Here is a 17,528-nt window from a genome sequence, read left to right as displayed (position 1 = left end):
TGCCGGATGAAATACAAACTAAAAAAGCTATTAAGAGCCCTGTCTGGTGTCACACAACTAATAAATGGTACATATATCCAGAGAGCCTTGAACTTGTGCTTTATCTTGTAGTCAGACAGCCAGTTCATCAGCTCTTATATTAGGGGAAGAAGTTGGCCTAACACCAACTCCTTTGCCAGGGCGCAGTGCCTCTGATACTGGGATTATGCCATAATTCTGGTAGGAAAGCCACTATGTTGGATGTCCTTTTGGACATCTGTTATGCAGTCATTTTTATTGAGGTTCACCATCCACTATCAATCTGCACCGATCAGCTTCATCTCATTCATCTTATGGCATCCTTGTTTGGTTTTGGTATCGAGTAATGCTGGCCTCATAAAATGAGTTTGGAAAAATTTGGGAGAGTTCCCTTCTATTCTAATTTTTTGAAGAATTTGAGAAGGATTGGTATTATTTCTTCTTTGAATGTTTGGTAGAATCTACCACTGAAGCCATCTGATCCGGGACTTTGTTGGGAGGATTTTTGTTTGTTTGTTTTGTGGGTTTATTTTTATAGAGATATTTTATTGATTTCAGAGAGGAGGGGAATGGGAAAGAGAAAGAGAAACATCAATGATGAGAATCATTAGTCGGCTGTCTCCTGCATGACATGAGCCTACAACCCAGGCATGTGCCCTGACTGGGAATCGAACCGTGACGACCTGGTTCACAGGTTGCTGCTGAACCACTGGTCAAGATGGCTGGCCTATAATGATAATTTAATGATTCAACTTTTATGTGTATTTTATCCCTTTATCACCACCCCTCCCGTAACTGCTTCAGTAATTCCTCTGGTATACTAATTTATTTATTAAACTGAAATTAAATAGTATGAGATTCTATCTTCTCCACAAAATGGTAGGAAGAAGAATAACTAGAACTTACAGAAAATATTAATTGATGATTTTCTTTTTACTAATTTTTTAATGTTGCAAACCATTTAAACTTTCCTCACTACTTTTATAGCATAATTTTATTAGCCTTGACAGTTGGGTAGGTTGTATTATGGTTACTAAAACAAATGAAAAAGTAGTCCCAAGTTTCTACTAACAAAAGAACCATCTCTAAACAGAATTGTGTAGCTATGTGCATTTCATCACCACTTGTAATTTGATGTCTTGGTCATGATTTAATCTGGACATAGGGCCTGGGACAGTCTGAGGGCCTTTCAAGTAGATCTCTTATCATTGTAGACAGAATCATTTCAGAAATGGAATAAACTAAATTATGAACAGTTGTCATTGTAAATGTCACAAGTATAGATAGTCTTACTGACCACATATATATATGTTTTGCCCCCCCCCCCCCCTTCAGTATTGAATTTGACCGGGATTGTGACTATTTTGCAATTGCTGGGGTTACAAAGAAGATTAAAGTCTATGAATATGGCACAGTCATTCAGGATGCGGTGGATATTCATTACCCTGAAAATGAAATGACCTGCAATTCCAAAATCAGGTATCTACATTATTTTCTTGTCTTATTGCAGTTTATATGTAACAGTTGATATCTATAATAAGAATGAATTTGTTTTTTGCTTTTCTAGGAAACTCCTTACTTATTCATAGTGAACCCTATAATTGCCTACAGAGGATACATCAGAATATCTTTCTTAATAGATATTGGTTGCTTTCCCTCAATAGTTATTGCTTTTCAGTTTGTCAAATGAAAGCTATTTTTCTTTCACTTAATTAAGTAAAGATCTTTGTTGTAGATGGCCTTTCATGAGGTATTGAATAAAGGATTACTTTAGCTTATGAATATATCTGAAAATCAGGAATTTTTCCCCTAGCATACACATTTCTAAATATTATAATGTTTTATAGTTTTAAGAATTCTTTTCATAAGAACATTCTGTTTCTTTTCATTAAGAACATAATATTTAAGTTTCCTGTATTAGGGGTTAGAGTTCATAATGAGTATGGTAAAATACTGCATTTTTAGCAGTATTCAAACTTGGGATACTGTTCAAAATTGAGGAACTAGGCACAATTTCTGATTTGCAACTCAAAAATTTATAGGAGTCCTGGAATCTGCATTTTAAAAATAAGCTTCCTAAGCTGGTTTCATGGGCACTGGCTTAAAGGGGTATGATATAAGGAAATCATCTAATAATAAATTATTTAGAACTTTGAACATTTCCCAGTCATCCTTGTACCTTTTTTTATTTGAATGAATGACATATATAGTATGTGTATGTTTAATAGTGTTAATTATATAGCAAGTATTACAGTCTTTATATAATTACTAGAGGCCGGTGCACAAAATTCGTGTGGGGTGTGGGGGGAGGTTGTTCTTCAGCTCAGCCTGCACCCTCTCCAATCTGGGATCCTTCGAGGGATGCCTGACTGCCTGTTTAGGCCCAATCCCACATGGGCAGTTAGACATCGCACTCACAATTCAGGACTAATGGCTCCTAACTGCTCGCCTGCCTACCTTCCTAATTGCCCCTAACCACTTCTGCCTGCCAGCCTGATCACCCCCTAACCACTCCCCTGCCAGCCTGATTGATGTCTAACTGCTCCCCTGCAGCCTGTTTGCCCCCAACTTCCCTCCTCTGCCAGCCTGGTCACCTCTAACTACCCTGCCCTGCAGGCTTGATTGCCTCCAACTGTCCTCCTTTGCAGACCTGGTCCATCCTAACTGCCCTCCCTGCTGGCCATCTTGTGGCGGCCATCTTGTGTTCACATGGGGGCAGGATCTTCGACCACATCAAGGCAACCATCTTGTGTGTTAGAGTGATGGTCAATCTGCATATTACTCTTTTATTAGATAGGATAGAGGCCTGGGGCATGGGTGGGGGCCAACTTGTTTGCCCTGAAGGGTGTCCGGGATCAGGGTGGGGGGAGGCCTGGGCGAGGGGCCTGTGGTAGTTTGCCAGCAGCTATGCCCCCTGGCGACCCAAGCGTAAGCCCTGGTATCTGGGATTTATTTATCTTGTACAATTGAAACTTTGTAGTCTGGAGCAGAGCCAAGCCTTCTGCTCGCTCCCTGGTGGCAGCCACTTCTGTTGGGATTTATTTATCTTCTATAATGAAACTTTGTAGCCTTAAGTAGAGGCCTGGGCTGGCCAGGATGTGCGGAAAGCTTGGCTTCCTCCATTGCTGGGGAAACCCAAGCCTCCCTCCTGCTTGCTCTGTGGCTACAGCCATCTTGGTTGGGTTAATTTGCATACTCACTCCTGATTGGCTGGTGGATGTGGCCTGTGGGTATAGCAGAGTGGTGGTTAATTTGCATATTTCCTTTTTATTAGATAGGATAGCTTTATTTTTTGTTTCCTAATTCATTCATAAAAATGGTAGACGCATAATTTGTGAGCCTGCTCATTTTCAGTGGCATTTACTGAGAATCCATTATACTTTTTGTCCAAGTCCAACATGAGTAAGACATAATTTTATCGAATTCTTCTTACATGGCAGTCATTGTCTTAAGTGCTTTGTCTTAGCAGACCAACGAGATACTTACCTTTATTGCCCTATTATATATATACAAGGAGGGTGAATCACAGAAAAGTTAATAAACTTGCTTCAAATTACACAGTTAGGGTTTGAAAGTACCAGGATTCAAACAGGTAGTTTGGTTCTAGAATCTGTGCTCTTAACCATTTCATGTTCTTCATTTATAACATGGAGAACAAAGAGTAATACCTATTTTATTAGATTGTACTTTATTTTATTTATTTTAAAAAAAATACATTTTATTGATTTTCCACAGAGAGGATGGAAGAGGGATAGAGAGCTAGAAATGTCAATGAGAGAGAATCATCAACCAGCTGCCTCCTGCACACCCCCTTCTGGGGATGTGCCCGCAACCAATGTACATGCCCTTGACCAGAATCGAACCTGGGACCTTTCAGTCCGCAGACCGACGCTCTATCAACTGAGCCAAACCGGTTTCGGCTAGATTGTACTTTATTTTATTTTTAAAAAAATATATTTTATTGATATTTTACAGAGAGGAAGGGAAAGATAGAGAGCTAGAAACGTCGATGAGAGAGAAACATCGACCAGCTGCCTCTTGCACACCCCCCACCGGGGATGTGCCCGCAACCAACATACATGCCCTTGACCGGAATCGAACCTGGGACCTTTCGGTCCGCTGACCGACGCTCTACCACTGAGCCAAACCGGTTTCGGCTAGATTGTACTTTAAATAAATGCACATAATGCACTCAGTACAATACTTGGCCCATCTCAAGAATTTATATTAAATGTGACTATTGAAAATGTGGAATTGAGAATTTACCCTTTCTTGACACTTAAAAATATGGCAGATCTTTTGGTACCTTGGAGTAAATGGAGGATGCTTTTCAAGACAGGGTGCCATGGGCTTGGGACTGAAAGAATCAACATGTAAGCATGCCTAAAAACAATTTGGAGCATGGCAATAGTGAAAGTGAAGTAAATTACCCAAAGCCACAGCTAGTCAATGGCAGATCTGGAATTTGAGCTCAGGTCTATCTGAATCAAATTTAACTCTTAACTGTTCCATGTAATTTCACTCAGAAATTCAGTAAGTATATTTAAACATGCAAATTAATTCTTCCAATCTCTGAGATTTAGCATGAATGAAACTTGTAGAGAGCAAAAGACTTTATTATGTTCATATGCTTAGAAGTCATTTAGACTAATTGCTTTCAAAGTGGCTTCTTCCTTAATATACTATTTGCTTTATTACTCTATGCATGATTCACATCTGTGTCTCACCAAAAATACACATTTTTAGATGTTGCATTTTCAATTTTGGAGTGACTGAGAATAGCAGGAAACATAAATGTTAAAAGTTTAATTCTCATTGTTAAATGCTTTTGATTGGATTTTCATCCACAAGATTATGTTGATTTAGAATTTTTTTTTTTTTTTTTTTTTTAGATATAAACTGAAACTTAATTTAAACTAGTTTAGTTGCTTTTATGATTTGGCATAACTGGATTCGGGGACCTAAACAATCTGATTACATTTTTGCTATTCTTTATGCTTTGTGCCCCCTTGGCCTCTATTATCTTCACCCATATGCATACTTTCTCAAGTATCCAAGATGGCCAGTGGCAGCTTTAGGTTCATATTCATCTTTCAGCTAGTGATAAGACTGCAAAGTTGTATGGGTCATGACTTGGTAGTTTCAATAGAAAAATATGGGAAATACTTGATATCTTTCTTTCCCATATGTGTTATGAGCAGAGAAGTGATGGTGAATTTATGTAGAACATTTCAAAAGGGTTCTAATCTTTCTGGACATATCAAATCTTTTATCTCTATTGTTAATTACTTTTACATAAAGTACAGCTTAAATATATTGCTTTTTTTCAGCTGTATCAGTTGGAGTAGTTACCATAAGAACCTGTTAGCAAGCAGTGATTATGAAGGCACCGTCATCCTATGGGATGGATTCACAGGACAGAGGTCAAAGGTCTATCAGGTAATTAACAATACTAATTTGTCTTGATAACCAAATTTTGACTTAATAATTATAATGCTTCATATGCTTCTAATTTAAAGGCACTATTTAGTATTTTTTATACCTATGTAATACTAAATCATGCTTTTAAAAGCATTTTTTTAGACTTTTGCATTTGTAGAATGTATCACATTTTAGTAAATGTATATTATATATAAAAAGTTTGGGAACTACTTTGCATCTCTTTTGTTTTCATAGCCTGTTCTCTCTCCCTCCCACAGTAGCAATAAATTGTTAACAAGTTTGTTATTGTTGTTTTTGCTGTATTTATTTTAAGATTTATATTCTGTCTGAGACTACTTTGTCTTCCTTCTACATCCAGGAGCATGAGAAGAGGTGTTGGAGTGTTGACTTTAATTTGATGGATCCTAAACTCTTGGCTTCAGGTTCTGATGATGCAAAAGGTACTATTTGAATCACCTTTCTTTCCCTTCCACCCCCTTTATTCCTTTTACTATCAGAAATACAGATATTTATTGAAATTTATAGCAATCTTATGATTACTGATTGTTCCAAAAATAACTGAACTCCAGAAATCTATATCTCTTTTGGATTGAAAGAAAAAGGGATATACTACATCTTCATTATTATATTTTCTGGATACATGCCACATGGTGACATATTTTTTTTTCTGACACATTTAGACATCTTTGCATTCAGAATTATATTAAATTTCCAGTGTGTGCTAAAATATTTGAGTACAGTTAATCATGTTTCAAGGCAAAAATTCTACATCTCTTTTTGCCAATTTAATTGACCATTGCTATTTTTTCTTGTATATTAATCTTTTTGTTGTTGTTGTTATTCATACTGTCCTGTTTGGCCTGGTCTTTCTTCCTATTAGATTTATAAAATCATATTAACAGTTATATTATCTTAGAGTTAGAAGCCTTAATTTCTTTGTGTGTTTTTTCCCCCTTTTTTCCTACATGTAATTTCTAAAAGTGGTAGTTGTTGGGACCATTTTTACTTTTTTTAAATTTCTGTTTATAAATTACTGTATTAGTATTCCTAAAAATATTCTAAAGTTTTACTATGCCTTCATTCTTAATACAGGTTTTCAACCCCAAATGTACATAGTAATCACCCAGAGAGCTTTTTAAAAAACACTAATACATGGACCTACCTTATCTGGGTATTGTCCGTCCTGGATGGGACATTGAGACCAATCAAAAGATGAATGGGAAGGTTTTATTTCTGTTATTGTTAATGTTTGTTATTAATTCTATTATGCAACCAGGATTGTGATCTATATCCTGAAAATATATTTTGTGTATGTATTCTGGTGTCTACAAGACATTTTTGTTTAAAAATAACAAGGTGGTTGCTATGGTACCTCAAAGACAACTGCTCACCTTTCTGCTTGTGCTTTCATATCTGACTTGCTCTGATCAGTCAGCTTTCTTTTTTTCTCCCCATCATTACAAATCTCAGTATATATCACTAGAATGAACTTAGTTATGAACTTAGTCATGTTATCACTTACTTTACATTGAATATCTATTTGTTTTCTAACTATGAAACTAAACTCTCTTCGTTTAAATATACTATTCTTAAGTTGTTTAAAATTTTTGGTCCTAGTAAATCAAACTACTTTAGATTAACTAAAAACACACACAGTTGTTTCTATGTTACAGAAGCATTTGCTAATGATTATGTATATATTTTTTGTTTTTATTTTCCTTTATTCTTAGTGAAGTTGTGGTCTACCAACCTAGACAATTCAGTGGCAAGCATTGAGGCAAAGGCTAATGTGTGCTGTGTTAAATTTAGCCCCTCTTCTAGATACCATTTGGCTTTCGGCTGTGCAGGTAAGAACTACAAGCTGATTTGTCTTCTTTTAATGTTGGTTAAGTATCATGTCTAAGATAAAAGGGCATTTTAAAAATGAGAAACTTTCTTTATAGGTTTAAATTGTGTTTTCATTGTTAAACTCTAAATTAGACATATGCATTAAGCCATCATTACTCATTTGTTGTTGTACCTTCATAATAATGTTTAAACCATTCAGTTATGTTGTATATTATATATTGATTTTTTTTCATATAGAAAACCAGTTAATTAGTTCAACAGTTACTTATTGAGTGTCTACTATGCACAAATTACCTATATAGGCACAGTGAATAAAACACTTAAAGTCTTGTATCTTGGAGTGCTTGCTAACATAGTAAATACTCTTAAAAATGTTTATCTTAATAATAGCAAAGAATGTTTTGCTAAAGTTTTTTTTTTTAATCTTTATTGTTCAGATTGTTACAGTTGTTCCATTTCCCCCCCCATAGCTCCCCTCTACCCAGTTCCTACCCCACCCCATGTCCTTACCCCTCTCCCCGCACTGTCCTCATCCAAAGGTGTATGGTTTTTGTCCATTCTCTTCCTGTACCCCCCTCACCTCATTTTTCCCAAGGATTGTCAGTCCACTTGCTTTCTATGCCTGATTCTATTATATTTACCAGATTATTCTGTTCATCAGAGTTTTTATTCACTTGATTTTTAGATTCACTTGTTGATAGATATGTATTTGTTGTCCATAATTTTTATCTTTACCTTTTTCTTCTTCTTTCTCTTCTTAAAGAATACCTTTCAGCATTTCATATAATACTGGTTTGGCAGTGATGAACTCCTTTAGCTTTTTCTTATCTGTGAAGCTCTTTACCTGACCTTCAATTCTGAATGATAGCTTTGGTGGGTAGAGTAATCTTGGTTGTAGGTTCTTGCTATTCTTCACTTTGAATATTTCTTGCCATTCCCTTCTGGTCTGCATAGTTTCTGTTGAGAAATCAGCTGACAATTGTATGGGTGCTCCCTTGTAGATAACTGTTTTTCTCTTGCTCCTTGTAATATTCTCTCTTTGTCTTTTGCTTTTGGCATTTTAATTATGATGTGTCTTGATGTTTTCCTCTTTGGGTTCCTTTTGTTTGGGGTTCTGTATGCTTCCTGGACTTATAAGTATATTTCTTTCACCAGGTGGGGGAAGTTTCCTGTCATTATTTCTTCAAATAAGTTTTCTTTTTTTAAAAAAAATGTATTTTGTTCAATTTTTAAAGAGAGGAAGAGAGAGAGGGATAGAGAGTTAGAAACATCGATGAGAGAGAAACATCAATCACCTGCCTCTTGCACACCCCCTACTAGGGATGTGCCTGTAACCAAGATACAAGCCCTTGACCGGAATCGAACCTGGGACCTTTAAATCTGCAGGCCAATGCTCTATCCACTGAGCCAAACCGGTCAGGGCTGTTATTTGTTTAATGAGGACATTTAAAAAAATTTTTTTATTGATTTCAGAGAGTAAGGGAGAGGAAGAGAGAGACAAACATCAATAATGAGAGAGAATCATTGATTAGCTGCCTCCTGCACACCGACTACTGGGGATGGAGCCTGCAATCCAATCATGTGCACAACAGGGAATTGAACTCTGTGACCTCCTGGTTCATAGGTTGACACTCAACCACTGAGGCACATCAGCCTGGCAAGGACCTATTCTTATTGTGTAAAATAAGATAGAAAACTATTTTTCCTCCAGTTTATCTTCTCTCAAGCCAATTTGGGAGAGCATTGTAAGACTAAAGTAAATAGAACCACTTGCAATCTGTGGCTTTAATAAAATATTAGAGTTGCTTGCATGCTAACTTGAAGCATCTTATAATTTTTAAAATTGTAATTAGTATAACAGAGAGGAAATATGGGTGTTTTTAAGGTTATTTCCTTTGAAACAATAATAATAGTTCTCCCCTCCCCAAATTAGTGATATAAGTCAAAGATAAAATTAGTATTACTCTGTTTCAGAAGTGGCATTTATGTTAACAGTATATTCACTGGGACAAAATAATGTTCCAAGAACAAATAAACAGGAATTTTGAAATATTCTATTTAACTGTGTTATTAGTAAACATTTTTAGCTTTGGTTACTGTGAACTCTGTTATTTTCACTAATCAGGTCATATACATAAGCACCATTTATTTTCCCATTTTCCATACTTTGTAGTTGTGATTTGACATTTGATGATTCTTAGTCTTCAAAAGAAAAACAAAACCTTTTAAGGGTTTGGGAGGATTTATTAATTTCCCTTACTTGAACACTTTGGAAGCTTCTCATTGCCTAAAGAATAAATACAGATTATATTGCTTTCTGTTCTAGGCCTTTCTTGATCAGCTTCAGTATTCCTTATATGTTACTCATGTTGTTTATTTTTTAACATATCCAGTCAAAATAATTTTTTTAAAGGTTCTTCCTGATTCTCAGTAAAGCTATCTGGGCTATCTTACATTTGTGGCTTAAAATATTATCTACACTTGAAATTGTTTATATTTAATTAAACAAATAGTATAAGATTATGTCCTCATTCTCAACTTTCATTTGTTACAAAGTTTAAATTCCCCTTGATCAAACATTATTAAACTACCTTCTCAAAGGTACTACTGTTAATAGTTTTACAGGTGTCTTTCCATAAATAAATAGCATTTCTTTTCTTTTATTAATATATTTTATTGATTTTTTACAGAGAGGAAGGGAGAGAGATAGAGAGCTAGAAACGTCGATGAGAGAGAAACATCGACCAGCTGCCTCCTGCACACCCCTACCCGGGATGTGCCCGCAACCAACGTACATGCCCCCGACCGGAATCGAACCTGGGACCTTTCAGTCCGCAGACCAACGCTCTACCACTGAGCCAAACCGGTTTCTGCATACATAGCATTTCTTGAGGAGGAGGCCAATAAGTATTTTTCTTTACGTAGAAATATATATGATTTTAAATCAGAATGCATTCTAAAAGTGAACATCTACACTATACAAAACACACACAAATTTAGAATATTTTAGACCTCGAAAGTCAGTTTATGGACTACCTTCCATTCTCCTCCTTGTTCTCCCAACATTTCTGTCACCGATATATAATTAGATTCTTTCAGGTTGAAAACCTGGTGTTTAGTTTAAGGATTATGACACCTAATTTAATTCACGATGTAGAGTTAACATGGAGAAACTTGAGTAAGGTAGATATGTAATTAATTGCTCAGGGTGACTTTAACTATATTTTCCTATCTTATCTAAGTAATGGGAAGCATTTTCAATGTGTTATGTTTATAAATATGCCTTGTCTTTTACTAGTATACAGCAGTTTCCAGTGGAGATGATGCCTTCTCCTTCACATTTAAATGAATTGAATGTCTGAATATTTAATAAATCTTGATTAATGTCACAGCGTTCATGAACATGTGTTTCAGTTATCTATACTACATAGATAATGAGGGTGTGTGACTGAAGGACATTTTTTTTTTTCAAGTTTCCATGTAATTTGAGTAGACTTAAATGGAAGTGGTGAGCATAAAGCCAATATTCACGAAACAAATTATTCTATTCCTTTGTAATAAATAAAATATTTTTTTAGAGTGCTCGAATCTAAAAACAACTTTGAAGCACTCAATAAATCTCTCATCTATTTATGTCTATCTTGCCTTCCAGCCTGTAATTAGCTCTCTAGCTAGATCTTTTAAAAAATGAGCTTCACAAGAATTTTATATTTATATTAAGTGCAGAGATATTTTAAAGTTAGGCATCTTTTACTCAGCTGCTACTAAAATTGAGTAATCACTACAAACATTTAGAAAATATGTAATACATGATACAATGTCAAGGAAAACTATTAAAATAATAGAACCAAAGTACAAAATTCAAACTATTATTAGGGTAAGGGGGAAGGAGTACAATATTTGGCTAACCCAAAAGTAAACAAGAAAGGGAAAGTGGGAAAACATAGAAAACTTAGGGTAATTAAAAAGAAATAAGCTCATAGATAGAAATTAAAATATATCTATAGTAAATGGAAATGGATTTAATGGGTCCAAATACTATAAAAGGCATGGATTAACCAGGCTAGTTAAAAATGTTTAGAATGCAATATTATACTCTTTATAAGAGACACATTTAAAACAAGAATAAGGAAAAGTAGATAAAAAGTTTTGTTGGGCCGGGACCGGTTTGGCTCAGTGGATAGAGTGTCGGCCTGCGGACTGAAAGGTCCCGGGTTCGATTCCGGTTAAGGGCATGTACCTTGGTTGCGGGCACATCCCCAGTAGGGGGTGTGCAAGAGGCAGCTGATAGATGATTCTCTCTCATCGATGTTTCTCTCTATCCCTCTCTCTTCCTCTCTGTGAAAAATCAATAAAATATATATTAAAAAAAAAAAAGTTTTGTTGGGTGCAGTAGTAGATACCTGACAAAGATTATATTGCATAGCAGTTTGGAAAGTATGGCATTTTTAGACAATTGGTATGGGAAAATGACAGTGTAATTCTACCTCATGAAATACACAAAACCAATACCAGGTGATTAAATGACCTAAATGTGAGCAGCAAAACTATAAACTGTTTATAAGACAACATAAGAAAGAATATATTCACAGTTTTGTTGCAGAGAATGCCTTAGATACAAGAACTGTAAACTTTAAGTGCAAATTTGGCTATTATATAAAATATACTTTTGTTCATCAAATAACACCTGAAATAAACAATTTTAAAAAAGTCATTAATTGGTCGAAACCGGTTTGGCTCAGTGGTAGAGCGTCGGTCTGCGGACTGAAAGGTCCCAGGTTCGATTCCGGTCAAGGGCATGTACATTGGTTGCGGGCACGTCCCCGGTAGGGGCTGTGCAGGAGGCGGCTGGTCAATGATTCTCTCTCATGGACGATTCTGGCTCTATCTCTCTCCCTTCCTCTGTAAAAAATCAATAAAATATATATTTTTTAAAAAAGTCATTAATTGGGGTGAGATATTTAGGACACAGATTCTGAATATATGAAGAACTCTTTCAAATAAACAAATAATAAATATACTCTACAGCCTTATTACTCAAAGTGTAGTCTACCCAGTGGAACAACATGAGATCCAGAAAAAAGCTCAAAATAGACTTGCCCATCATGCATTGTAAAATGATACAGTCAACGATTTGTCAGTTTCTTTAAAAGTTAAACACAAAATTATTACATTTCCCAGTAATTACATTTTATAGGTATCTCCTCAAGACCTGAATATATGTCCACAGAAAGAGTTGAATGTGATTGTTCATAGCAGCATTATGCATGATAACCATAAATAAAGGGAAGCAAATATCTGTCTACTGGTAAGTGGATAGACAAAATTGGTATATCTATACAGTGGATACTCTTCCACAATAAAAATGATTAAACTGCTTGACACATATTAAAAACATGTATGAACTTAAAATACATTATGTGAAGTGTAAGAAACCTTGCAGGGAACCACGTAGTATAATGATTCCATTTATATAAATTGTCCAGAAAAAGCAAATTTATGGAATGTAAGTATAGTGATTACCTAGGGCCATAGTCGGCAAACTAAGGCTTGCGAGCCACATGCGGCTCTTTGGCCCCTTGAGTGTGGCTCTTCCACAAAATACCACGGCCTGGGCAAGTCTATTTTGAAGAAGTGGCATTAGAAGAAGTTTAAGTTTAAAAATTTGGCTTTCAAAAGAAATTTCAATGGTTGTACTGTTGATATTTGACTCTGTTGACTAATGAGTTTGCCGATCACTGACCTTAGGGCAGTGGATGATAAATGGGCTTGAGGGATCTTACTGGATGAGGAAAATATTCTAAAACTTTCATGGTGATGGTTGCATCACTGGGTAAATTTAGTGAAAATCACTGAATTTTGTATTTAAAATTTTTATGTAGTGTCTCTCAAGAAAGAGTTTTTACAAAAGCAAATGTTGGAAATAAAATTATATAGCATTATGTTTAGTCAGAAGCCCAAAATATTTATATTTCTTTTTTAATAAAGCCATCAAAATTTAGAGGTTTCTTTTTAAACTTCCAGTTATTTTGAACCCTTAATTTTCTATTTCTAGAGCCAGGATCACAGGAACTGTCAGTAGAACTCCCTTTCACACTGACATTGCCATATGTATATGTTTACATTTTTTAATGCAACCATATTTTCTTAGATTAATAAAAGAAAACCCATTATATCTTTCTTATCTGAAAATGAGCCATAGCCCTTAATTTTCTAGCTATTAACAGGTTGACATTATCTGTGAAACATTTGATGCAAAACACCAAAACCAATTAAAATTAGCTTTGCTTTCCATTTCTTCATTTGTTGCATTTTTTTCTCTGTTTTGTTTTGTTTTAGATCACTGTGTCCACTACTATGATCTTCGTAACACTAAACAGCCAATTATGGTATTCAAAGGACACCGAAAAGCAGTTTCTTATGCAAAGTTTGTGAGTGGTGAGGAAATTGTCTCTGCGTGAGTATTACTCTTCAGAGGTTGAACTGAACACAGCTCTGTCATTTTGTAATGTTACCCTGCATATATATATATGTGTGTGTGTGTGTGTGTGTGTGTGTGTGTGTGTGTGTGTGTATGTATATGTATGTATGTATGTATGTATGTATGTATGTATATATATAATAACACTGTAGTGGTGTGTGTACTTTTAAAAAGATTTTTAATAAGATCTAATTAAAATACATGCATATTCTGATCTGTATTACTCACTTTAATATGTTAGTTGTGAATAAATCCTGATTATACTAATTTTTAATGTCTCCCCCTTAAATATTTGAACTTCAGATTGAATTTCAGCCACTGCTTCTCTATAATAAGAGACAACATAGTTGATGGAATAAAATGAGAAGTTTTTTAAGTCAACTAATTTTATTCTATGTATATCTACATTGCAGTATTGTGTTATTTTCTTACATTTGATTGACTTTTGATTACATGTTATTTGATCTCTCTATGATTTCATGGTGAGTTTTATATGTGTTTTGAAGAGAATTTATATAATTTATATTTTGCATACCAATACAACTCAAGAGTTGAAAAATAAATAAGTGGAATAATTGTGTCTATGAAATTAGTACAATTCTCAATAGAACTTTCTCATTTTATGGTGGTGATATGGTGTTACCAATGATTAATGTTTATTAATGCCTAGAGACCATTGAAAGCATTTTAAATGAATTAATTTAATTTAAAAATATTGTATAAGATTAATAAAATCTTATAAGATTTTTATAGGATAAGAATCATTATATTTCATATTTAACTGATGAAAAAAATGCAGGCCCGAGAGGTTGTATAACTTTCCCAAGGTCAAAAACAAATTATCGGCATACTGAGCATTCTAACAGTCTCGTTTCAGATTTTGCATTCCTACCCACCAAACTAGAGTGCTTCTAATTAATAGTGATGAATTTCATGCCATGAAATCTTAAATATGTTCTAATTTTTTGTGTTTACTTTAGCTCAACGGACAGCCAGTTAAAGCTATGGAATGTAGGGAAACCGTACTGTCTACGTTCCTTCAAGGGTCATATCAATGAAAAAAACTTTGTAGGCCTCGCTTCCAATGGCGATTACATAGCTTGTGGTATGTGAAATCATCTTTTCCTAAACATTTTTAACAGGTATCTGTCACCAAAATGCATTCAGTGGAACTACACATAGTGGAATATAATTAATCCCAGATTGGGCTGCATTAGTCCTTCCCTTCTCTGTGGAACACTATCAAATCCTGACCACATGAAATAGCATAATATTTTTAAGTATGTTTTTAGTTGTTCTCCATTATAACATAATTTCTATAGATATTATGTAAAAAATAGAAAATATTAATGTTTGCTAAATCCTAATTTTTGAGACATTATTTGCGTTCTTGAGCTTGATATTTATTTTCCCCTATAAAGTGTTTTCTTCGTTAAGCAGTCTATTTGGGTAGTTTTTATCTGATCTTTGGGGCTTTTATTGTTGACTAGTAGCCCGTTGCAGAAAGATTCCTGCAATAGGGCTTCCTGCCGAGCTCTCCCCCTGCCCGCCTGCTTCTCTTCCTTCTCCCTTGCCCTGCTTGCTTGCTTCTCCACAGCTTTGTTCCCTTCTGCAGCACTTGGCTTCTTTCTTCGCTGTCTTGATATGAAAATTAACCGCCATCATGGTTGGGTTAATTTGCATACTCACCCTGATTGGTTGGTGGGTGTGGCTTGGGCAGAAGTGTGGTGAATTTGCATATTGCCAGGAACCAGGAACAGGGAACCAAAACCTAACATTGTCACTGGAGATAAAATGTAAAAAGAGCTAGCCGACCTTGATAGCTCTGAAGGGTCAGAGCCATTAACTCATTGTCTAGTTGAGATAGTGGTGCCTGAGGCAACTTTAATTTGTTAATCATATGTAAATGTAAGTTGATTTTCTGCTGTTGGAACTTCCTCCTTAAGAGATGTCTTTGTTTCAGAATCTCAATAAAAGGAATGGTAAAAGGCCAGAGAGGGGTTAGTCTTCCCACTAGAGGTAGACTTCCCGCCTGGCCCCTATTTTCCCAAATTAACTCTTTTCCAGTCTCTCTCTTCATTTTAGTGTGTGGCCTTCTCCAGAAACCGGACCCTGAGTGGGCCCTGAACCACGCGGGTCGTGTTAAGGGATCCCACAGCATATTACTCTTTTATTAGGATAATTTATATATTTTTTAAATCAGAAGTAGAAAAATCAAATTTAATATTATTCAACTCTAATATAGGGGTGTCGAACTCAATCAGAGAAGGGGCCAAAATCTAAAATCCAGCCTAAATTGCGGGCCGAATGGTTTACTGAACAGTCATAAACTGACAATGTCATAAACTGACAGCGGAGTGCAGTGATGACAGCGCGGTGCGGGCCACATTGCAAGGCCTGGCTGGCTGGATTTGGCCCGCGGGCCTTGTGTTTGACATGTGTGCTCTAATACATCTAATGCCTGAAGAAATGAACTTTCAATACCTTCAAATGACTTGGCCTTTATTGAATAAAATTGACTCTCCATATGTATGTGAACCTAAACTCTTCCAAAGCCAGTCTTTGCATAATTATCCACCTTTTCATAGACTGCTCAAAAATGTAGGTTTCTAGACTGCTTATCTAATAGAGTAATGCCTTCTTTAGGGAATGGGAAATAAGTTTTGTAGGTTATTAAAATTTGCCTTCACAGGTGCAATAACTTTCTTTTTCCTCTCCAGATAAAATCGTTCTAAATGTAATTAAAGATTCATGCGATATTAACAATGTTTTTATTCTTCTGGAGGGAGACCTTTCCAAAAATGATTTTCATGTAGTAATGTCAGCCTTAAGAATTCCCAATGTTATATCATTTAACAGTGATTATTTCTTTAGATTAGCAAGGTGTATTTTTTCCTATGAATTCTTTTCTGACATGATTCCCAAGAAGTCCCATGCTCTGTTGTTTCAAGTTTAACTATAAAAGATCATTAGTTTTGGAGTTTAAACACTGAGGTATAAATTACTTATGAATGTGCTGTCCTAACTCTGAGTTATCCCATTCTAAAAAATTGTTTATTTTTTAATTTTTTTAGGAAGCGAGAACAACTCTCTTTACCTGTACTATAAAGGACTTTCTAAGACTTTGCTAACGTTTAAGTTTGATACAGTTAAAAGTGTTCTTGACAAAGACAGAAAAGAAGATGATACAAATGAATTTGTTAGTGCTGTGTGCTGGAGGGCACTGCCAGATGGGGTAAGTTTTCATCCCACCTTGGTGTTCTATACAATGCTTTATGTTTATATATACACAGGTGAGTTTTTTAAAGTTTAAAATATAAATTGATATGTGATATGCATTTTCTTTTTTGCTTAGCCTTGCATCAATCACTAAAAGAAACAATGATTTTAGGTAGTAATGGAAATGTCACTAATAGAATAGTGTCATACTGATAATGTTTCTCTTATGTACCCATATCATTTTGTGTATGCCTCTGTTATAGCCTTTAAAACTTTGTCTCTATATCTATTCTATAAACTTGGAAATTTCTCCAGAGTATGCACTATATCTTATTTTTATATTCTTTTTTCTTTTTTTAAATATATTTTTATTGATTTCAGAGGGAAGGGAGAGGGAGAGAGAGATAGAAACATCAGTAATGAGAAGGAATATTGATCTGCTGTTCCTGCATGCCCCACATTGTGGATCAAGCCCACAACCTGGGCATGTGCTCTGACCGGGAATCAGACCATGACCTCC

General features: G+C 35.3%; 1 protein-coding gene across 3 annotated transcripts in view; it reads left to right on the top strand.

Moving 5' to 3' along the window:
- The window catches only part of COP1 (COP1 E3 ubiquitin ligase), a 95,714-nt gene that overhangs the window by 56,737 nt on the left and 21,449 nt on the right, over window positions 1–17,528 (top strand). For all 3 annotated transcript variants that reach the window (XM_084865206.1, XM_084865205.1, XM_084865207.1), the window contains exons 12-18: window positions 1,354–1,497; window positions 5,349–5,457; window positions 5,819–5,900; window positions 7,191–7,307; window positions 13,648–13,765; window positions 14,770–14,894; window positions 16,864–17,024. In XM_084865206.1, the coding sequence (XP_084721332.1) occupies window positions 1,354–1,497; window positions 5,349–5,457; window positions 5,819–5,900; window positions 7,191–7,307; window positions 13,648–13,765; window positions 14,770–14,894; window positions 16,864–17,024 (856 nt within the window). The remainder of the gene's footprint in view (window positions 1–1,353; window positions 1,498–5,348; window positions 5,458–5,818; window positions 5,901–7,190; window positions 7,308–13,647; window positions 13,766–14,769; window positions 14,895–16,863; window positions 17,025–17,528) is intronic.

Source organism: Pipistrellus hanaki (assembly GCF_964339955.1).
Source record: "Pipistrellus hanaki genome assembly, chromosome: 18".
NCBI lineage: Eukaryota > Metazoa > Chordata > Mammalia > Chiroptera > Vespertilionidae > Pipistrellus > Pipistrellus hanaki.
This window is presented reverse-complemented; position numbering and strand designations above follow the sequence as displayed.